General features: G+C 45.3%; 1 protein-coding gene across 3 annotated transcripts in view; it reads right to left on the minus strand.

The window, feature by feature from the left end:
• LOC106560309 (transforming growth factor beta receptor type 3) overlaps positions 1 to 19,962 on the minus strand; it is a 162,609-nt gene that overhangs the window by 59,888 nt on the left and 82,759 nt on the right. For all 3 annotated transcript variants that reach the window (XM_045687705.1, XM_045687706.1, XM_045687704.1), the window contains exon 4: positions 8,600 to 8,737. In XM_045687705.1, the coding sequence (XP_045543661.1) occupies positions 8,600 to 8,737 (138 nt within the window). The remainder of the gene's footprint in view (positions 1 to 8,599; positions 8,738 to 19,962) is intronic.

The raw sequence follows: 19,962 nt of genomic DNA on the forward strand, positions 1-19,962 counted from the left end.
AAGCCTCTCTCTGAGAGACTGAATTTGGCTATATCTGTTATAAATGTAAAATGTTTTAGCCGTAAAGGATTTAGGTCGTGGCTTTATTGCTGAAGCTCAGCTCTCTCAGTGATCAAAATAAAAATGGCTTAATATATTTTTGAAAGACCCTGTGCGTGTGTGGTGTGGGTCAATGAGTGTGTGTTTGTGTGTGTGTTCGTGCATGAATGCGTGCGTGTGTGTTGTGTGTGCATTTATGTGGGCGTGCTGATGCATCTGTATGGGCTCTGGTTTTCATGATAGGATGTTTTGCATGCAGTGAGAACACATAACCACCACATCTGGAAATAATATGGAGTATGAATGCCATTCTTGCAGAATGCTATGGTGTTAACTCACATTTGACAATGATTATTTCAGAAGAACCGCAAGCTACATGAAAGTTTTCACAACATATATGGAAATGTAGGTGTTGAGTGTACAGATCCAGACAGGCTTACAGTGTAGAGCAGCATTTTGAGTTAAACCATGTACATGAAGGCCTGTTGCTCTCATTTCGCTCAGATGTTGTCATGTGATACCCCACTGTAAGGTGGGGTATCATGCCCCACTGTAAGGTGGGGTATCATGCCCCACTGTAAGGTGGGGTATCATGCCCCACTGTAAGGTGGGGTATCATGCCCCACTGTAAGGTGGTGTATCATGCCCCACTGTAAGGTGGTGTATCATGCCCCACTGTAAGTTTGGGTATCATGCCCCACTGTAAGGTGGGGTATCATGCCCCACTGTAAGGTGGTGTATCATGCCCCACTGTAAGGTTGGGTATCATGCCCCACTGTAAGGTGGTGTATCATGCCCCACTGTAAGGTGGGGTATCATGCCCCACTGTAAGGTGGGGTATCATGCCCCACTGTAAGGTGGTGTATCATGCCCCACTGTAAGGTGGGGTATCATGCCCCACTGTAAGGTGGTGTATCATGCCCCACTGTAAGGTGGTGTATCATGCCCCACTGTAAGGTGGTGTATCATGCCCCACTGTAAGGTGGTGTATCATGCCCCACTGTAAGGTGGTGTATCATGCCCCACTGTAAGGTGGTGTATCACGCCCCACTGTAAGGTGGGGTATCACGCCCCACTGTAAGGTGGGGTATCATGCCCCACTGTAAGGTGGGGTATCACGCCCCACTGTATGGTGGTGTATCACGCCCCACTGTAAGGTGGGGTATCACGCCCCACTGTAAGGTGGTGTATCACGCCCCACTGTAAGGTGGTGTATCACGCCCCACTGTAAGGTGGGGTATCACGCCCCACTGTAAGGTGGGGTATCATGCCCCACTGTAAGGTGGGGTATCATGCCCCACTGTAAGGTGGGGTATCATGCCCCACTGTAAGGTGTGTGTGTGTTTTCGTGATGGAAGGGAGGATGGGAGGGAAGATGGGAGGGGAGGGAGGGAGGGATTACCAGTCAGACTGGAAAACAATAACGTTGTTAGGGACTCCAGTGCCAACAGAGCTCACCGACCCTGGTGTGACTATGACCGTAGCTGTTGGCAAGACAGCACAAACAGATCTGGGACCAGGCTAAGCATAAAGTACATGCCAACCTATATCCCATCATTTGGCAGGTAAACCCTAATCACTTGAGGGTTGATATCAATGATGTCCTAAAGGAGTGGTGCGTTAGTCATCAAAGTGGTATAGGTTTGTCACTGATTTTTAGAGTTTACTGCGAGAGGATGTGGAAAGTGTGAGTGTTTGCACAGTGTAAAGAAGAGCCTGTACCCATGGGTAAACCACTGCTGCACATTACACACAAACTACTGCCATACAGACATCAATGTCTCACCACAGGCCACGTGGGAGGGTGCGTGTCTGTGTGCGTGTCTGTGTCTGTGTGTGCCTGTGTGCCTGTGTCAAATCAAATCAAATCAAATTGTATTTGTCACATACACATGGTTAGCAGATGTTAATGCGAGTGTAGCGAAATGCTTGTGCTTCTAGTTCCGACCATGCAGTAATATCTAACAAGTAATCTAACAATTTCACAACAACTACTTTATACACACAAGTGTAAAGCAATGAATAAGAATATGTACATATAAATATATATGGATGAGCTATGGCCGAACGGCATAGGCAAGATGCAGTAGATGGTATAGAGAACAGTATATACATATGAGATGAGTAGTGTAGGGTATGTAAACATTATATAAAGTGGCATTGTTTAAGTGACTAGTGATACATTTATTACATCCAATTTTCCATTATTAAAGTGGCTAGAGTTGAGTCAGTATGTTGGCAGCGGCCTCTCAATGTTAGTGATGACTGTTTAGCAGTCTGATGGCCTTGAGATAGAAGCTGTTTTTCAGTCTCTCGGTCCCAGCTTTGATGCACCTGTACTGACCTCGCCTTCTGAATGATAGCGGGGTGAACAGGCAGTGGCTCGGGTGGTTGTTGTCCTTGATGATCATTTTGGCCTTCCTGTGACATCGGGTGGTATAAGTGTCCTGGAGGGCAGGTAGTTTGCCCCCAGTGATGCGTTGTGCAGACCTCACTACCCTCTGGAGAGCCTTATGGTTGTGGGCGGAGCAGTTTCCGTACCAGGCGGTGATACAGCCCAACAGGATGCTCTCAATTATGCATCTGTAAAAGTTTGTGAGTGTTTTTGGTGACAAGCCAAATTTCTTCACCCTCCTGAGGTTGAAGAGGCGCTGTTGCGCCTTCTTCACCATGCTGTCTGTGTGGGTGGACCATTTCAGTTTGTCTGTGATGTGTACGCCGAGGAACTTAAAACTTTACACCTTCTCCACTACTGTACCGTCGATGTGGATACGGGGGTGCTCCCTCTGCTGTTTCCTGAAGTCCACGATCATCTCCTTTGTTTTGTTGACACTGATTGTGACGTTATTTTCCTGACACCACACTCCGAGGGCCCTCACCTCCTCCCTGTAGGCCGTCTCGTCGTTGTTGGTAATCAAGCCTACCACTGTAGTGTCGTCTGCAAACTTAATGATTGAGTTGGAGGCGTGCATGGCCACGCAGTCATGGGTGAACAGGGAGTACAGGAGAGGGCTGAGAACGCACCCTTGTGGGGCCCCAGTGTTGAGGATCAGCAGGGTGGAGATGTTGTTTCCTACCCTCACCAACTGGGGGCGGCCAGTCAGAAAGTCCAGGACCCAGTTGCACAGGGCGGGGTCGAGACCCAGGGTCTCGAGCTTAATGACAAGTTTGGAGGGTACTATCGTATTAAATGCTGAGCTGTAATCGATGAACAGCATTCTTACATAGGTATTCCTGTTGTCCAGATGGGTTAGGCCAGTGTGCAGTGTGGTTGCGATTGCGTCGTCTGTGGACCTATTGGGGCGGTAAGCAAAATGGAGTGTGTGTCAGGTAGGGTGGAGGTGATATGATCCTTGACTAGTCTTTCAAAGCACTTCATGATGACGGAGGTGAGTGCTACGGGGCGGTAGTCATTTAGCTCAGTTACCTTAGCTTTCTTGGGAACTGGAACAATTGTGGCCCTCTTGAAGCATATGGGAACAGCAGACTGGAATAAGAATTGATTGAATATGTCCGTAAATAAACCAGTCAGCTGGTCTGCGCATGCTCTGAGAACGCGGCTAGGGATGCTTTGGCAGAGACACGTACAGGATTCTACCCTCCACAGCATAACCTTCGCTCCAGATCAAAACTCAAAACCTACAACCTAATTTTGGACAGAATTATCTGGAAGGCCCAAGCTATACAGCAAATGCTCTGGCAAACAAACTGAAAACACCATCCAACCTGGAACTGAGTGAGTAATGTTTAGTCTGAAGCTATATTTTATATTCAAAAGCCAAGAAGAAAAATAAATTACAATGATATATTTTACTTTATGAGGACTGAATGCTAAGTTGGACTAGCAAGCTTGCTGGGACAAGGAGATACAAATTGACATGTCAAGTGAGAGGTGTCAGAGCCCTTTAGCCCAACAATGGCAAGAGAATCAAACAGTCTACTCCAACCAAATGCAGAGGGATTTGAAGCTGCCTCCCACTGTTCAGAGGTAATTAAAATACAGTACACTCTGTATGTAAAAAACGATAAGGCAAGAAAAGAGTACAAAATGGAGCTCCTTATGGAAAATCAAAAGACACTTTTTGTTGACTGTTATAAAAATGGGAACATAAGCAACTTAATCTTCCACACAGACCATCCAATGGCATGGCACAGTGCTATATTAACACACTACCCCTCCGTTAAGAGTGTTACTGAGGGGTGGAAACTCAGGATATTACACAATGAGGACTCTGAGTCAGCTAATATAAATCTCCATAAGTCTGGAACAGTATTGGTACAGGACAACCCCAAACAGTTTCAGCTGGACTTTCACCTAATCAAAGAATTAGCTCAGCAGGAGAAGCTCTCCCTTGAGAAAGATACCCCTAGCGGATCAGACCAGACCTCTTCATCATATAACCCCACAGACGAGCAACCCCAAGCGGAAAGTCAACCTCCCAGCACAGAGTACTACCCTCTCATTGAAATGAAGGATAAATTCACCCAGCTGGAGGTAAGGCAGGTGGAGCTGGAACAGCAGGTGATTACACTCCAGTCAGCACAGACCCAGACAACAGTCCAGCACAACAACACCCCCTTAACCAGACCCGAAGAGCTGGAGGTGGAGAGAGACATATCTGCACTCTGGACTGTAGTGGGACAACACAAACAGGAGAAAGAGCAGGAGCAAGAGAAAAACAGAGCACTAGAGGAGAGGATCAGACTGCTGGAGGAGAGCTTGAGGGGGATGGCGTGTGACAGAGAACAATCCACTAGAGAGGTGGCCACCCCCGCAGAGAAGCCAGCAGAACAGCCCACCTCAGCTCCCGACAAAGGTCTCGACACCACAGCAGAACAGTCCACACCAGAACCCCCCCCCACACACACACACACACACACACACACACACTAAGGACACACACAAGACACAGATTGTACTCCTCAGACGGGAAATATATACATTAAAAAAAATACTTTTCCCAAACACAGAGTGTCTGACCTCTGGTGTCCAAACACCCAGCGTGCCCTAGACCTTCTGTCTGAGGACCAACTAGGGTCACCCAGCCACATAATAATACACACAGGCACAAACGACCTGAGAACACAGCAGGAAAGAGCACTCAAGGGAGTGATTGAAAGCACTCAAGGGAGTGATTGAAAAAGCTTCTTCTACTTTCTCCAATGCACAAGTGGTTATCTCCACCCTGCTACCACAAAAATACTTCCACCCTGCTACCATACAGCAGGTAAACGCAAGTATTTCCTGTGACTGTGCCTCAAAAACAAATATATTCCTGGCCCACCACTCCACCCTGGACTTGAACAGCCTTTATGACCAGGCACACCTATACAAGGCAGCAGTGCCCACCTTCACCCGGACTCTAAAGGACATCTCTCTCAAACGCAGCCCCAACACTTCACACAGGAGCATCAGATCAATAGACACCCCACCCAGACCAGCGAGACACTCTCCCAGACCTGCGGGACCCCCCCCCCCCCAATCAACCAATCAACACCTCCCCAAGTCAAACATGCCCACACCCCATTTAGGCCCCCTCAGATCAGACCTATGCCCCTCCTGCCCAACCCATGCCCCCCACTCCCGCAAAGAGGGCCTCAACATGAAAGTCACACATACGCCCAGGCCGTGAGGGGGCAAACAGGCCCAACCCCCACTCTTACATTAGCCCAAGCCAATGGAATGTACCAGGTGCTCAGCAGGTTCTGCTCACACTTACTGGCCTGAGGCCAAACCACACAACCAACAATATTGGACACTTTATGGAACACAAAGCCTTCACTATATCATCATGGAATATCCAAGGCCTTAGGTCATCTGCCTTTGGCCTAAAGAGCAGGAACCTGGACTTCAGACATTGTCATCCTACAAGAAACATGGTATAGAGGAGACGGACCCACTGATTGCCCTCTAGGTTACAGAGAGCTGGTAATCCCATCCACCAAACTACCAGGTGTGAAACAGGGAAGGGACTCAAGGGGTATGCTAATTTGGTATAGAGCAGACCTAACTCACTCTATTAAATTAATCAAAACAGGAATATTTTACATTTGGCTAGAAATTCAAAAGGAAATGATCTTAACAGAGGAATATGTCATCCTGTGTGCTACCTATACCCCCCCACTAGAATCCCCATACTTTTATGAAGACAGCTTCTCCATCCTGGAGGGGGAAATCAATAATTTCCAGGCCCAGGGACATGTTCTAGTCTGTGGCGACCTAAATGCCAGAACCGGACAAGAACCTGACACCCTCAGCACACAGGGGGACAAACACCTGCCTGGAGGTGACAGCATTCCCTGCCCCATATGCCCCCCTAGGCACAACTATGACAACAGAACCAACAAAAACGGGTCACAACTCCTACAGCTCTGTCGCACGCTGGGTATGTACATAGTCAATGGTAGGCTTCAAGGAGACTCCTATGGTAGGTACACCTATAGCTCATCTCTTGGCAGTAGTACTGTAGACTACTTTATCACTGACCTCAACCCAGAGTCCCTCAGAGCATTCACAGTCAGCCCACAAAATCAAAATCACAGCCTACTTGAACAAAGCAATACTCAATCATGAGGCATCAAAGCCAAAGGAACTGAGTAATATTAAGACATGCTATAGATGGAAGGAATGTAGTGTGGTAACCTACCAAAAAAACAATTAGGCAACAATAAATTAAATCCCTTTTAGACAACTTCCTGGACAAACGTTCCACTGTAACAGTAAAGGTGTAAACTTGTCATTAGAAAATCTTAATAGTATATTTGACCTCTCAGCTTCCCTATCAATTCAAAAAAATTCTAACAGAAAACTAAAGAAAATGAACAACAATGACAAATGGTTTGATGAAGAATTCAAAACCCTAAGAAAGAAATTGAGAAACCTGTCCAACCAAAAACATAGAGACCAGGAAAACCTGAGTCTACGCCTTCACTATGGTGAATCACTAAAACAATACAGAAATACACTACGGAAAAAGAAGGAACAGCACGTCAGAAATCAGCTCAATGTAATTGAAGAATCCATGGACTCTAATCCATAGACTCTAACAACACTAATAATTATCTATCCAAAATGGAGATGTATGGGTAAACCACTTCTCCAATCTTTTTGGCCCTATAACAAAGAACAAACAGCAAAAACATATACATGATCAAAAACAATTCTTAGAGTCAACTATTAAAGACTACCAGAACCCACTGGATTCTCCAATTACCTTGAATGAGCTACAGGACAAAATAAAAACCCTCCAACCCAAAAAGGCCTGTGGTGTTGATGGTATCCTCAATAAAATGATAAAATATACAGACAACAAATTCCAATTGGCTATACTAAAACTCTTTAACATCATCCTTAGCTCTGGCATCTTCCCCAATATTTGGAACCAAGGACTGATCACCCCAATCCACAAAAGTGGAGACAGATTTGACCACAATAACTACTGAGGGATTAGTGTCAAAGGCAACCTTGGGAAAATGTTATCAATAACAGCAGACTCGTACATTTCCTCAGTGAAAACAATGTACTGAGCAAATGTCAAAATGGCTTTTTACCAAATTATCATACGACAGACCACATCATGAGAAACCAAATCATGAGAAAACAAAAAGATAATTACTTGACACATTGGAAAGAATTAACAAAAAAACAGAGAAAACTAGAATGCTACTTGGCCCTAAACAGAGAGTACACAGTGGCAGAATACCTGACCACTGTGACTGACCCAAACTTAAGGAAAGCTTTGACTATGTACAGACTCAGTGAGCATAGCCTTGCTATTGAGAAAGGCCGCTGTAGGCAGACCTGGCTCTCAAGAGAAGAAAGGCTATGTGCACACTGCCCACAAAATGAGCTGGAAACTGATGTATGACCATATTAGAGACACGTATTTCCCTCAGATTACACAGATCCACAAAGAATTCGAAAACAAACCCGATTTTGATAAACTCCCATATCTACTGGGTGAAATACCACAGTATGCAATCACAGCAGCAAGATGTGTGACCTGTTGCCAGAAGAAAAGGACAACCAGTGAAGAACAAACACCATTGTAAATACAACCCATATTTATGTTTATTTATTTTCCCTTCTGTACTTTAACCATTTGCACATCGTTACAACACTATATATATACATAATATGACATTTGTAATGTCTTTATTCTTTTGGAACTTCTGTGAGTGTAATGTTTACTGTTAATTTGTATTGTTTATTTCACTTTTGTATATTATCTACTTCACTTGCTTTGGTAATGTTAACATATGTTTCCCATGCCAGTATAGCCCCTTGAATTGAAGAAAGAAAGAGAAAGAGAGAGAGAGAGAGAGAGAGAGAGAGAGAGAGAGAGAGAGAGAGAGAGAGAGAGAGAGAGAGAGAGAGAGAGAGAGAGAGAGAGAGAGAGAGAGAGAGAGAGAGAGAGAGAGAGAGAGAGAGAGAGAGAGAGAGAAGGAGACACACAGCGATTAGAAGGGAAATGAGTTAGATCTGGACCCAGATGGAAGATATGTTTGATAGGAGTAATAGGGGAGTGTTTGTAAGGAACTAAGTTGGAGCTGGACTCACATGGAAGGTGTGTTTAATTCCTAGGGCTAGTTTCTCTGTCCTGATGTCCCACACCACAGGCTGGGGGGAGTTTAGCACAAACACCAGGGGCTTCTGGTGAACCAGCAGGGACTGGATGGGCTTCAGATGCAGCTCCACCTGGGAACAGGGTAACAACACAGAAGGTTAGAGGTCTATAATTAAGCAATAAGGCCTGAGGAGGTGTGGTGTATGGCCAATATACCACGGCTAAGGTCTGTTCTTAAGCACGACACAACGTGTTGGTAACTAGTTTATAATAGCGATAAGGCTTCTCGGGGGTTTGTGGTATATAGCCAATATACCCCAGCTAAGGTCTGTATCCAGGTACTCCTTGTTGCGTCTTGCGTAAGAACAGCCCATAGTCGGGATATATTAGCCATATACAGGGTTGGGTAGGTTACTTTATAAATGTAATTAGTAACGTAACTTTAGGATTACCCAAACTCATTAACGTAATCTGATTACATTCCATTACTTTTAGATTACTTTTCCCTTAAGAGGCATTAGAAGAAGACAAAATGTATGTTACCAATTGAACGACATCTATTGCAGAATAAATCAATGTTAAAGTTTACATACTGTAGCTGGCAATATATGGATGTTCAATTTTACTATATGGGTTGGTTATGTAGTCTTCTTCTAAACCATTGCTTTCTACTACATATAATAATACCATTAAATGATATCTTTACATTAAAAACCAAAGTCTATCAGAATTCCAGTCATTCCAATAAATGTTATACCCCTTAATCTTCAAGAATAGGACTTGGAAATGTGTTTTATTTTATCTTTATTTAACTAGGCAAGTCAGTTAAGAACAAATTCTTATTTACAATGGCCAAACCCTTTGAGCCAGAGTGTCTGTAGTGACGCCTCTAGCACTGAGATGCAGTGCCTTAGAGCACTGTGCCACTCAGGAGCCCCGAGTATAGATTAGCCAAATTGTTTTACCTGAGCATGACCCCAAAACTAAGGACTTATTAGCCAGCCCTACTCTGTTGTTTATGATTTTGTTGTCAGGAAGGACTGATTGGGCTCATTGATTCTAGTTCAAAAATAAATGCTGCGCTCATGGAATGGCATGCTTTGAGAACTACTGAAAAGTGCTATTTACATGTGAAAAATGAAAGCCATATGCTGCATTTGCTATAGGCCTATTGTTAACCTTTTTGTTGGTGCCACTTTAATATCTTGATAATATGCAGCTGTTTAAAGGGCAAATCCACAGATGAAACAATAACACAATGGACACCCCACCTCTGTTTTGGTAAAAAGCTGAGGGATGGGCCTGGAGAAATGCAACCAATCTCAGATAAATAGACAGAGCTATGGATGCAAGGACTGACCATCAATGATATCAAAATAATTGTTTTAACCACAGTGGATATAAAGTGTTTGTTTACATTCACAATGTTTACAAACAATGGAGTAAAATAACCTTATATTTTGGGTTCTCATGGAGTGTGACAGTTGAACTACACTAACATCAAGGCGGTGACCCGATCCTGTAGGTTCATGCTCTACAACATTCGCAGAGTACGACCCTGCCTCACACAGGAAGCGGCGCAGGTCCTAATCCAGGCACTTGTCATCTCCCGTCTGGATTACTGCAACTCGTTGTTGGCTGGGCTCCCTGCTTGTGCCATTAAACCCCTACAACTCATCCAGAACGCCGCAGCCCGTCTGGTGTTCAACCTTCCCAAGTTCTCTCACGTCACCCCGCTCCTCCGCTCTCTCCACTGGCTTCCAGTCGAAGCTCGCATCCGCTACAAGACCATGGTGCTTGCCTACGGAGCTGTGAGGGGAACGGCACCTCCGTACCTTCAGGCTCTGATCAGGCCCTACACCCAAACAAGGGCACTGCGTTCATCCACCTCTGGCCTGCTCGCCTCCCTACCTCTGAGGAAGCACAGTTCCCGCTCAGCCCAGTCAAAACTGTTCGCTGCTCTGGCACCCCAATGGTGGAACAAGCTCCCTCACGACGCCAGGACAGCGGAGTCAATCACCACCTTCCGGAGACACCTGAAACCCCACCTCTTTAAGGAATACCTGGGATAGGATAAAGTAATCCTTCTAACCCCCCCTTAAAAGATTTAGATGCACTATTGTAAAGTGGTTGTTCCACTGGATATTATAAGGTGAATGCACCAATTTGTAAGTCGCTCTGGATAAGAGCGTCTGCTAAATGACTTAAATGTTAAATGTTAAATGTAACTAAGCTCATGAGGCATTTGTAAGTTATATTCTTCAAGAAGCAATGGATATATACATACACTACCATTCAAAAGTTTGGGGTCACTTAGAAATGTCCTTGTGTTTCAAAGAAAAGCATTTTTTTTTGTTGTCCAGGCCAGCATCCCGGAGGCGGCTCTTCACTTTTGACGTTGAGACTGGTGTTTTGCGGGTACTATTTAATAAAGCTGCCAGTTGAGGACTTGTGAGGTGTCTGTTTCTCAAACTAGACACTCTCATGTACTTGTCCTCTTGCTCAGTTGTGCACCGGGGCCTCCCACTCCTCTTTTTATTCTGGTTAGAGACAGTTTGCGCTGTTCTATGAAGGGAGTAGTACACAGCGTTGTACGAGATCTTCAGTTTCTTGGCAATTTCTCGCATGGAATAGCCTTCATTTCTCAGAACAAAAATAGACTGATGAGATTCAGAAGAAAGTTCTTTGTTTCTGGCCATTTTGAGCCTGTAATCGAACCCACAAATGCCGATACTCCAGATACTCAGATACTTAGTCTAAAGAAGGCCAGTTTTATTGCTTCTTTAATCAGAACAAAAGTTTTCAGCTGTGCTAACACAGCTTTGTTTTGGGCCGTGTGTGGCTCCCAATCAGGCACAGCTGAAGTTCGTTGTTGTTGATTGGGAGTCACACATAAGGAGCATGTTTTTCCTTTGGGTTTTGTGGGTAATTATATTTTCTGTTTAGTTTTGTACCTAGCAGAACTGTAGGCTGTCGTTCATTTTCATGTTTTGTTTGAAGTGTTTCTATTAATTAAATATTGAATATGAACACATCCTCCGCTGCGTATTGGTCCACCTTTTCCGACGATGACTTCTCTGTTTCATCTGACGACGAAGACAGCCGTTACACTGACTTGTGGTGGAACAAACTTAAACTTGCACCTTTTTTCAATGCTGATTTGAATGTCATTGAGAAAACAGAGAAGTGTCAAAGATTTTTTGTGCAAACCTCCTTTCTGAATTTAAAAGTAATCCTCGAAGTAATCATCTAGTTTTTCAAAAGTACCTGTAATCTGATTACAATATTTGTGCTGACAACGTAACGGATTACAGTTACCGTTTTTTTGTAATCCCTTACATGTAATCCCTTACTCCCCAACCCCAACCCTAGCCATATACCACAAACTCCCGAGGTGCCTTATTGCTATTTTAAACTGGTTACTATCGTAATTAGAACAGTACAAATATTTTGGGGAGTCATACCCATGGTATATGGTCTGATATACCATGGCTTTCAGCCAATCAGCGTCATAAGACCTGTCATAACCATGTATGGCCCACTTACAGTGCCTTGCAAAGTGTTCACCCTCCTTCACATTTTTTCTATTTTGTTGCATTACAACCTTTAATATAAATGGATTTTTATTTGGATTTCATGTAATGGATATAGACAACATAGTCCAAATTGGTGAACTGAAATGAAAAAAAATTTATAAAAAACGGAAAAGATGTGTGCGTGCATATGTATTCACCTTTTGCTAGGAAGCCCCTAAATAAGATCTGGTGCAACCAATTACCTTCAGAAGTCACATAATTAGTTAAATCTAAGTGTCACATGATCTGTCACATGATCTCAGTATATATACACCTGTTCTGAAAGGCCCCAGAGTCTGCAACACCACCAAGCAAGCGGCACCATGAAGACCAAGGACCTCTCCAAACAGGTCAGGGACAAAGTTTTGGAGAAGTACAGATCAGGGTTGGGTTATAAAAAAATATCCGTAACGTTGAACATCCCACGGCGCACCATTAAATCCATTATAAAAAAATGGAAAGAATATGGCACCACAACAAACCTGCCAAGAGAGGGCCACCCACCAAAACTCACGGACCAGGCAAGGAGGGCATTAATCAGAGAGGCAACAAAGAGACCAAAGATAACCCTGAAGGAGCTGCTAAGATCCACAGCGGAGATTGGAGTAGGACCATAGGACCACTTTAAGCCGTACACTCCACAGAGCTGGGCTTTACGGAAGAGGAGCCAGAAAAAGCCAGAAAAGCTGGAGCAGTTTTGCCTTGAAATGGGCATAAATCCCAGTGGCTAGATGTGGCAAGCTTATAGAGACATACCCCAAGAGACTTGCAGCTGTAATTGCTGCAAAAGGTGGCTCTACAAAGTATTGACTTTGGGGGGGTGAATAGTTATGCACACTCAAGTTTTCAGTTTTTTTGTCTTATTTATTGTTTGTTTCACAATAAAAAATATTTTGCATCTTCAAGGAGGTAGGCATGATGTGTAAATCAAATGATACAAACCAGCATATGGTCAGATACAGTCAGCATAGGGTCAGCATAGGGTCAGCTACAGTCAGCATAGGGTCAGCTACAGTCAGCATAGGGTCAGCTACAGTCAGCATAGGGTCAGCTACAGTTAGAATAGGGTCAGCATAGGGTCAGCTACAGTCAGCATAGGGTCAGCTACAGTCAGCATAGGGTCAGCTACAGTCAGCATAGAGTCAGCTACAATCAGCATAGGGTCAGCTACAGTCAGCATAGGGTCAGCTAGAGTCAGCATAGGGTCAGCTACGGTCAGCATAGGGTCAGCTACAGTTAGCATAGGGTCAGCTACAGTCAGCATAGGGTCAGCTACAGTCAGCATAGGGTCAGCTACGGTCAGCATATGGTCAGATACAGTCAGCATAGGGTCAGCATAGGGTCAGCTACAGTCAGCATAGGGTCAGCTACAGTCAGCATAGGGTCAGCTACAGTCAGCATAGGGTCAGCTACAGTAAGCATAGGGTCAGCATAGGGTCAGCTACGGTCAGCATAGGGTCAGCTACAGTCAGCATAGGGTCAGCATAGGGTCAGCTACAGTCAGCATAGGGTCAGCTATTGGTCAGCATAGGGTCAGCTACAGTCAGCATAGGGTCAGCTACAGTAAGCATAGGGTCAGCATAGGGTCAGCTACGGTCAGCATAGGGTCAGCTACAGTCAGCATAGGGTCAGCATAGGGTCAGCTACAGTCAGCATAGGGTCAGCATAGGGTCAGCTACAGTCAGCATAGGGTCAGCTACAGTCAGCATAGGGTCAGCTACAGTCAGCATAGGGTCAGCTACAGTCAGCATAGGGTCAGCTACAGTTAGCATAGGGTCAGCATAGGGTCAGCTACAGTCAGCATAGAGTCAGCATAGGGTCAGCTACAGTCAGCATAGGGTCAGATACGGTCAGCATAGGGTCAGCTACGGTCAGCATAGGGTCAGCTACAGTCAGCATAGGGTCAGCTACGGTCAGCTACAGTTAGCATAGGGTCAGCTACAGTCAGCATAGGGTCAGCTACAGTCAGCATAGGGTCAGCAACGGTCAGCATATGGTCAGCTACAGTCAGCATAGGGTCAGCTACAGTCAGCATAGGGTCAGCTACAGTCAGCATAGGGTCAGCTACAATCAGCATAGGGTCAGCTACGGTCAGCATATGGTCAGCATAGGGTCAGCTACAGTCAGCATAGGGTCAGCTACAGTCAGCATAGGGTCAGCTACAGTTAGCATAGGGTCAGCATAGGGTCAGCTACAGTCAGCATAGAGTCAGCATAGGGTCAGCTACAGTCAGCATAGGGTCAGCTACGGTCAGCATAGGGTCAGCTACGGTCAGCATAGGGTCAGCTACAGTCAGCATAGGGTCAGCTACGGTCAGCTACAGTTAGCATAGGGTCAGCTACAGTCAGCATAGGGTCAGCTACAGTCAGCATAGGGTCAGCAACGGTCAGCATATGGTCAGCTACAGTCAGCATAGGGTCAGCTACAGTCAGCATAGGGTCAGCTACAGTCAGCATAGGGTCAGCTACAATCAGCATAGGGTCAGCTACGGTCAGCATATGGTCAGCATAGGGTCAGCTACAGTCAGCATAGGGTCAGCTACAGTCAGCATAGGGCCAGCTACAGTCAGCATAGAGTCAGCTACAGTCAGCATAGAGTCAGCTACAATCAGCATAGGGTCAGCTACAGTCAGCATAGGGTCAGCTACAGTCAGCATAGGGTCAGCTACGGTCAGCATAGGGTCAGCTACAGTTAGCATAGGGTCAGCTACAGTCAGCATAGGGTCAGCTACAGTCAGCATAGGGTCAGCTACGGTCAGCATAGGGTCAGCTACGGTCAGCATAGGGTCAGCTACAGTTAGCATAGGGTCAGCTACAGTCAGCATAGGGTCAGCTACAGTCAGCATAGGGTCAGCTACGGTCAGCATATGGTCAGATACAGTCAGCATAGGGTCAGCATAGGGTCAGCTACAGTCAGCATAGGGTCAGCTACAGTCAGCATAGGGTCAGCTACAGTCAGCATAGGGTCAGCTACAGTTAGCATAGGGTCAGCATAGGGTCAGCTACGGTCAGCATAGGGTCAGCTACAGTCAGCATAGGGTCAGCTACAGTCAGCATAGGGTCAGCTACGGTCAGCATAGGGTCAGCTACAGTCAGCATAGGGTCAGCTACAGTCAGCATAGGGTCAGCTACAGTCAGCATAGGGTCAGCTACAGTCAGCATAGGGTCAGCTAGAGTCAGCATAGGGTCAGCTACGGTCAGCATAGGGTCAGCTACAGTTAGCATAGGGTCAGCTACAGTCAGCATAGGGTCAGCTACAGTCAGCATAGGGTCAGCTACGGTCAGCATATGGTCAGATACAGTCAGCATAGGGTCAGCATGGGGTAAGCTACAGTCAGCATAGGGTCAGCTACAGTCAGCATAGGGTCAGCTACAGTCAGCATAGGGTCAGCTACAGTAAGCATAGGGTCAGCATAGGGTCAGCTACAGTCAGCATAGGGTCAGCTACAGTCAGCATAGGGTCAGCATAGGGTCAGCTACAGTCAGCATAGGGTCAGCTACAGTAAGCATAGGGTCAGCTACAGTCAGCATAGGGTCAGCTACAGTTAGCATAGGGTCAGCATAGGGTCAGCTACAGTCAGCATAGGGTCAGCTACAGTCAGCATAGGGTCAGCTACAGTCAGCATAGGGTCAGCTACGGTCAGCATAGGGTCAGCTACGGTCAGCATAGGGTCAGCTACGGTCAGCATAGGGTCAGCTACAGTTAGCATAGGGTCAGCTACAGTCAGCATAGGGTCAGCTACAGTCAGCATAGGGTCAGCTACGGTCAGCATATGGTCAGCTACAGTCAGCTACAGTCAGCATAGGGTCAGCTACAGTCAGCATAGGGTCAGCTACAGTCAGCATAGGGTCCGCTACAATCAGCATAGGGTCAGCTACGGTCAGCATATGGTCAGCTATAGTCAGCATAGGGTCAGCATAGGGTCAGCTACAGTCAGCATAGGGTCAGCTACAGTTAGCATAGGGTCAGCATAGGGTCATCTACGGTCAGCTACAGTCAGCATAGGGTCAGCTACGGTCAGCATAGGGTCAGCTATAGTCAGCATAGGGTCAGCTACAGTCAGCATAGGGTCAGCTACGGTCAGCATAGGGTCAGCTACAGTCAGCATAGGGTCAGCTACAGTTAGCATAGGGTCAGCATAGGGTCAGCATAGGGTCAGCTACAGTCAGCATAGGGTCAGCTACAGTCAGCATAGGGTCAGCTACGGTCAGCATAGGGTCAGCTACAGTTAGCATAGGGTCAGCTACAGTCAGCATAGGGTCAGCTACAGTTAGCATAGGGTCAGCATAGGGTCAGCATAGGGTCAGCTACGGTCAGCATAGGGTCAGCTACAGTCAGCATAGGGTCAGCTACAGTCAGCATAGGGTCAGCTACAGTTAGCATAGGGTCAGCATAGGGTCAGCTACGGTCAGCATAGGGTCAGCTACAGTCAGCATAGGGAAAGCTACAGGTCAGCATAGGGTCAGCTACAGTTAGCATAGGGTCAGCTACAGTCAGCATAGGGTCAGCTACAGTTAGCATAGGGTCAGCTACAGTTAGCATAGGCTCAGCTACAGTCAGCATTAACACCACCACCACCTTTCATTTCACTCAGTTGCTTCACTAGGCAAATATCAGAGCATTTTCTCATCAAAACATTGCAGATCACTCTGTTGACTGTTCCTGCACAATTACCGAGCTATAATGTTTCTGATTGTGTCTTTTATCAGGGTTTTAGTCTGACTAAGTTTGACTATGAGCTTTCTCCCTTTGGAAAGCAGTAACTCTGCTCTGATATGTAGTCTCTCTCAGGTTGCTGCTATCTGAATGACCCTAATTGAACTCTTATACACTGGAGGCTTTGTTAGGAGCGCTGAGGATTTTCTTAACGAGCGACGGAGCGAGCCTCTGTTACCCATAACCTCACAGCATAAAGCTATGACCAAGCTATGTCTTCCCTACTCCTTAACGTGCGTGTGCGTGTTTGTGAGTGAGTGAGTGAGTAAGTGAGTGAGTGAGTGAGTGTCGTCTTCCCTACTGTCATTTTCACTGTCAGAGGGAGAGGAGTGATTCAGCTAACTCACACTGTTGGGAACTGTGTTGTTGTACGCTGCCCTGCACTGGTGGCGCAGGCTGGGCCCCCAGGACCAAATCTAGCCTTGAGATTTAGAAGCATGTAGGCCTCACAGAAACCAGACTCTACCTCAGACATGTTAGGATTTGGCCCCTCCATCAGCAGTTTGACAAATAGGCCAAAACTTTATCACAATCAAGGTTTTTTAATTTTTTAATTTAACCTTTATTTAAGTAGGCAAGTCAATTAAGAACAAATTCTTATTTACAATGACGGCCTAGGAACAGTGCCTTGTTCAGGGGCAAAATTACAGATTTTGATCTTGTCAGCTCAGGATTTGATCTAGCAATCTTTCGGTTACTGGCCCAACGCTCTAACCACTAGGCTACCTGCCGCCCCAGCTGAGCTGAGCTCCACTAACAGATGGGAAGAGGTGCTCTGTTACCTGGAGGGGAAATACACCCAGAGAAGTTTTCACATGGATACCTGACATACTGTACAGACCTAGTTTTGATGGATACTAATATAGGTGGAGGGGGGTTAGGGGGAACTATAGTTTAACGTATCAGTTGTTGAACCTTCCTTCAATCTCTCTCTCCCTCTAACCCCCCCTCTTTCTACCCCCCACCACCCATGTCTCCCTCTCTGTCTCTCTCGCCATTCAGACTGGTTTTAACTCTATTCGCAGGCATCATATTAAGCTCTTCCTGCGTGTGAGTGACCAGAGCTTGTAAATCACAGTAAATCACTAACTCAACCCACAACAAGTTCTGTCAGTGTCATATTATTTACATTTAATGGCCTTAAATCAATTCTAACTCAATTAGTCAAGGCAGGTTCAGATGAGAAAAAGAGAGAACAGAGACTTCTAGCTACTGTCTTCAATAGTGACTGGCGTCAGCACATTTTCAGTTCCAAAGTCTGTCAAAAATGATAAACACAGCAAATGCACAAACAGTACGATATTGTGTCTGAGAGTGACATTTCAGATGTACACTAGAGCCAAGAAAACGTTCAAAGCAAATATGCACAAACAAGTTGTTTGTTCACGACCTTACATAGTTCAAACCTCAGATCGTTATCTTCAGAAGAAACTCACTTGCTGTGTTTATATGTTCTGTTACATTAACAGATAGGCTCTTAACATGTAATGCTTGATATAGTATATTTCAAGGTTAACCATAGTTAAACATCAGCAATAATTGAATTCCTCAGACTTTGTTATGAGGCAGACAACATCTTCAAATGTAGTATTCGGGCCCCTTGAACTTTTCGACCTTTTGCCACATTTCAGGCTTCAAACATAAAGATATAAAACTGTAATTTTTTGTGAAGAATCAACAACAAGTGGGACACAATCATGAAGTGGAATGAAATTTATTGGATATTTCAAACTTTTTTAACAAATAAAAAACAGAAAAATTGGGCGTGCAAAATTATTCAGCCCCCTTAAGTTAATACTTTGTAGTGCCACCTTTTGCTGCGATTACAGCTGTAAGTCGCTTGGGGTATGTCTCTATCAGTTTTGCACATCGAGAGACTGACATTTTTGCCCATTCCTCCTTGCAAAACAGCTCGAGCTCAGTGAGGTTGGATGGAGAGCGTTTGTGAACAGCAGTTTTCAGTTCTTTCCACAGATTCTCGATTGGATTCAGGTCTGGACTTTGACTTGGCCATTCTAACACCTGGATATGTTTATTTGTGAACCATTCCATAGTAGATTTTGCTTTATGTTTTGGATCATTGTCTTGTTGGAAGACAAATCTCCGTCCCAGTCTCAGGTCTTTTGCAGACTCCATCAGGTTTTCTTCCAGAATGGTCCTGTATTTGGCTCCATCCATCTTCCCATCAATTTTAACCATCTTCCCTGCCCCAGCTGAAGAAAAGCAGGCCCAAACCATGATGCTGCCACCACCACGTTTGACAGTGGGGATGGTGTGTTCAGGGTGATGAGCTGTGTTGCTTTTACGCCAAACATAACGTTTTGCATTGTTGCCAAAAAGTTCGATTTTGGTTTCATCTGACCAGAGCACCTTCTTCCACATGTTTGGTGTGTCTCTCAGGTGGCTAGTGGCAAACTTTAAACGACACTTTTTATGGATATCTTTAAGAAATGGCTTTCTTCTTGCCACTCTTCCATAAAGGCCAGATTTGTGCAGTATACGACTGATTGTTGTCCTATGGACAGAGTCTCCCACCTCAGCTGTAGATCTCTGCAGTTCATCCAGAGTGATCATGGGCCTCTTGGCTGCATCTCTGATCAGTCTTCTCCTTGTATGAGCTGAAAGTTTAGAGGGACGGCCGGGTCTTCGTAGATTTGCAGTGGTCTGATACTCCTTCCATTTCAATATTATCGCTTGCACAGTGCTCCTTGGGATGTTTAAAGCTTGGGAAATCTTTTTGTATCCAAATCCGGCTTTAAACTTCTCCACAACAGTATCTCGGACCTGCCTGGTGTGTTCCTTGTTCTTCATGATGCTCTCTGCGCTTTAAACGGACCTCTGAGACTATCACAGAGCAGGTGCATTTATACGGAGACTTGATTACACACAGGTGGATTCTATTTATCATCATTAGTCATTTAGGTCAACATTGGATCATTCAGAGATCCTCACTGAACTTCTGGAGAGAGTTTGCTGCACTGAAAGTAAAGGGGCTGAATAATTTTGCACGGCCAATTTTTCAGTTTTTTATTTGTTAAAAAAGTTTGAAATATCCAATAAATTTC

Source organism: Salmo salar, chromosome ssa10, assembly GCF_905237065.1.
Source record: "Salmo salar chromosome ssa10, Ssal_v3.1, whole genome shotgun sequence".
In the NCBI taxonomy this organism is placed as follows: Eukaryota; Metazoa; Chordata; class Actinopteri; order Salmoniformes; family Salmonidae; genus Salmo; species Salmo salar.